This window comes from Pygoscelis adeliae, unplaced genomic scaffold (assembly GCF_000699105.1).
Source record: "Pygoscelis adeliae isolate BGI_AS28 unplaced genomic scaffold, ASM69910v1 Scaffold413, whole genome shotgun sequence".
Taxonomy (NCBI): Eukaryota; Metazoa; Chordata; class Aves; order Sphenisciformes; family Spheniscidae; genus Pygoscelis; species Pygoscelis adeliae.
The window spans coordinates 912,461-913,946 of NW_008824403.1; the positions used below are offsets into that span (position 1 = coordinate 912,461).

The 1,486-nt window shown below is 47.5% G+C and overlaps 1 protein-coding gene across 1 annotated transcript in view; it reads right to left on the reverse strand.

Annotated features, from left to right (window-relative positions):
• Window positions 1–424: 424 nt before the first annotated feature.
• The window catches only part of ZIC4 (Zic family member 4), a 7,123-nt gene continuing 6,061 nt past the window's right edge, over window positions 425–1,486 (reverse strand). Inside the window, exon 3 of the mRNA XM_009320386.1 lies at window positions 425–1,247. Within this exon, the coding sequence (XP_009318661.1) occupies window positions 532–1,247 (716 nt within the window). The 3' untranslated portion in view covers window positions 425–531. The remainder of the gene's footprint in view (window positions 1,248–1,486) is intronic.

The window sequence follows — 1,486 nt, forward strand, 5'->3', positions numbered from 1 at the left end:
AACTTTCAGCTCCCCATATTTGCGAATGCAGAGAGTCGTTGGAAGGCAATGCTCATTAAAAATGTCAGTGTTATTCAGATCAAACATTTGAAACTCCCTCTGCCCAAAACAAAACTGTTGAACGAAAAGGTCGCAGCTGTCTTATTCTCACAATGTTCGGGCAGCAGCATCTCAGCGACATCAGTCAAAACTGACTAGACAAGTTGTAACTTCTATTGTTCACTTTTAATTTGTGAGCTTGCACAATGATTTCATTTTTTTCCCCAGCTACTTTAAACTGCCAAGAAAAAAAAAAAAATCCTCGCCCGTGTGAATAAGCAGAAATAGTAGCTACATCACTCGATATTCACACGGCTCTACCCGCACAAACATTACAGCAGCCTCTCCGCACAACCAGAAAAAAATATGGACGAGAATTCTGAGATTTGTTCTCTCTCTCCCTTCTTTCCCCCCTTTTCTCCCCCCTCCCTCCAAACGGTAAAGACGCAAACAAATCTGAGAATTTATTTTCCAGAAGTACTTGGCGTGCATTCAATAACAACGCAAAGGATACATTAAAAAACAAAATAAAGCAAACCGGTATGCTGAATAACACAGAGAGAGTAAAGAGAGCTTTACATACTGACCTGTATGAGTTCTTTTGTGTATTTTGAGATTCTCTGATCTGGCAAACACTTTGCCACAGCCTGGGAAAGGGCAGGGGAAAGGCTTTTCACCTGTGTGGACTCTGATGTGATTTACAAGTTTGTATTTGGCCTTGAAAGGTTTCCCTTCTCTTGGACACTCTTCCCAGAAACATATGTGGTTGGACTGCTCGGGTCCTCCAACGTGCTCCACCGTGACGTGAGTCACCAGCTCGTGCATCGTGCTGAAAGTTTTCGAGCATAATTTTTTGGGAGTCTGGTCCAACTCAATCCACTTACAGATGAGTTCCTGTTTGATGGGCTGCCTCATGTAACGGAAGAAGGCACCCGGGCCGTGGTGTGGAGCCAGATTCACGTTCAGATTCATGCCACCGTAGCTATGAAGCGAAGAAGCAGCAAAAGGATCTGTCCTGGAGGCTGGTACTTGAGTGAAATGTTCAGACCTGGCGTACATTTCTCCAGGTAACCCCAGTCTTAGCTGTCCGTTTAGATGGCCACCTGGAGCTGCATGGGGAGGCTGCTCATGGAGTCCAGTGAACAGAGAGGGATTCCCAGCTTCTGAGTGGTGGTGGTGGTGGTGACCATGGTGTCCGGGGTAGCTACCTGTTGTTGAGACAAACAGTCCGTGGTGAGAACTTGCAGCGGGGTGCTGCTCGGTCAGCCCTGGCATGAGTGGGGCCGGCAGGTCTCTGCGTATGAAGAAGTCCCTACCTGCTGCCAGAGCCTGGGCTGGGTGAGAGACGGGGTAAGGGGCTGCTGGTGACTGCGCCGGGCCAAACGCTCCCGTCGATGATGATGATGATGATGATGATGATGATGATGATGATGATGATGATGATGAT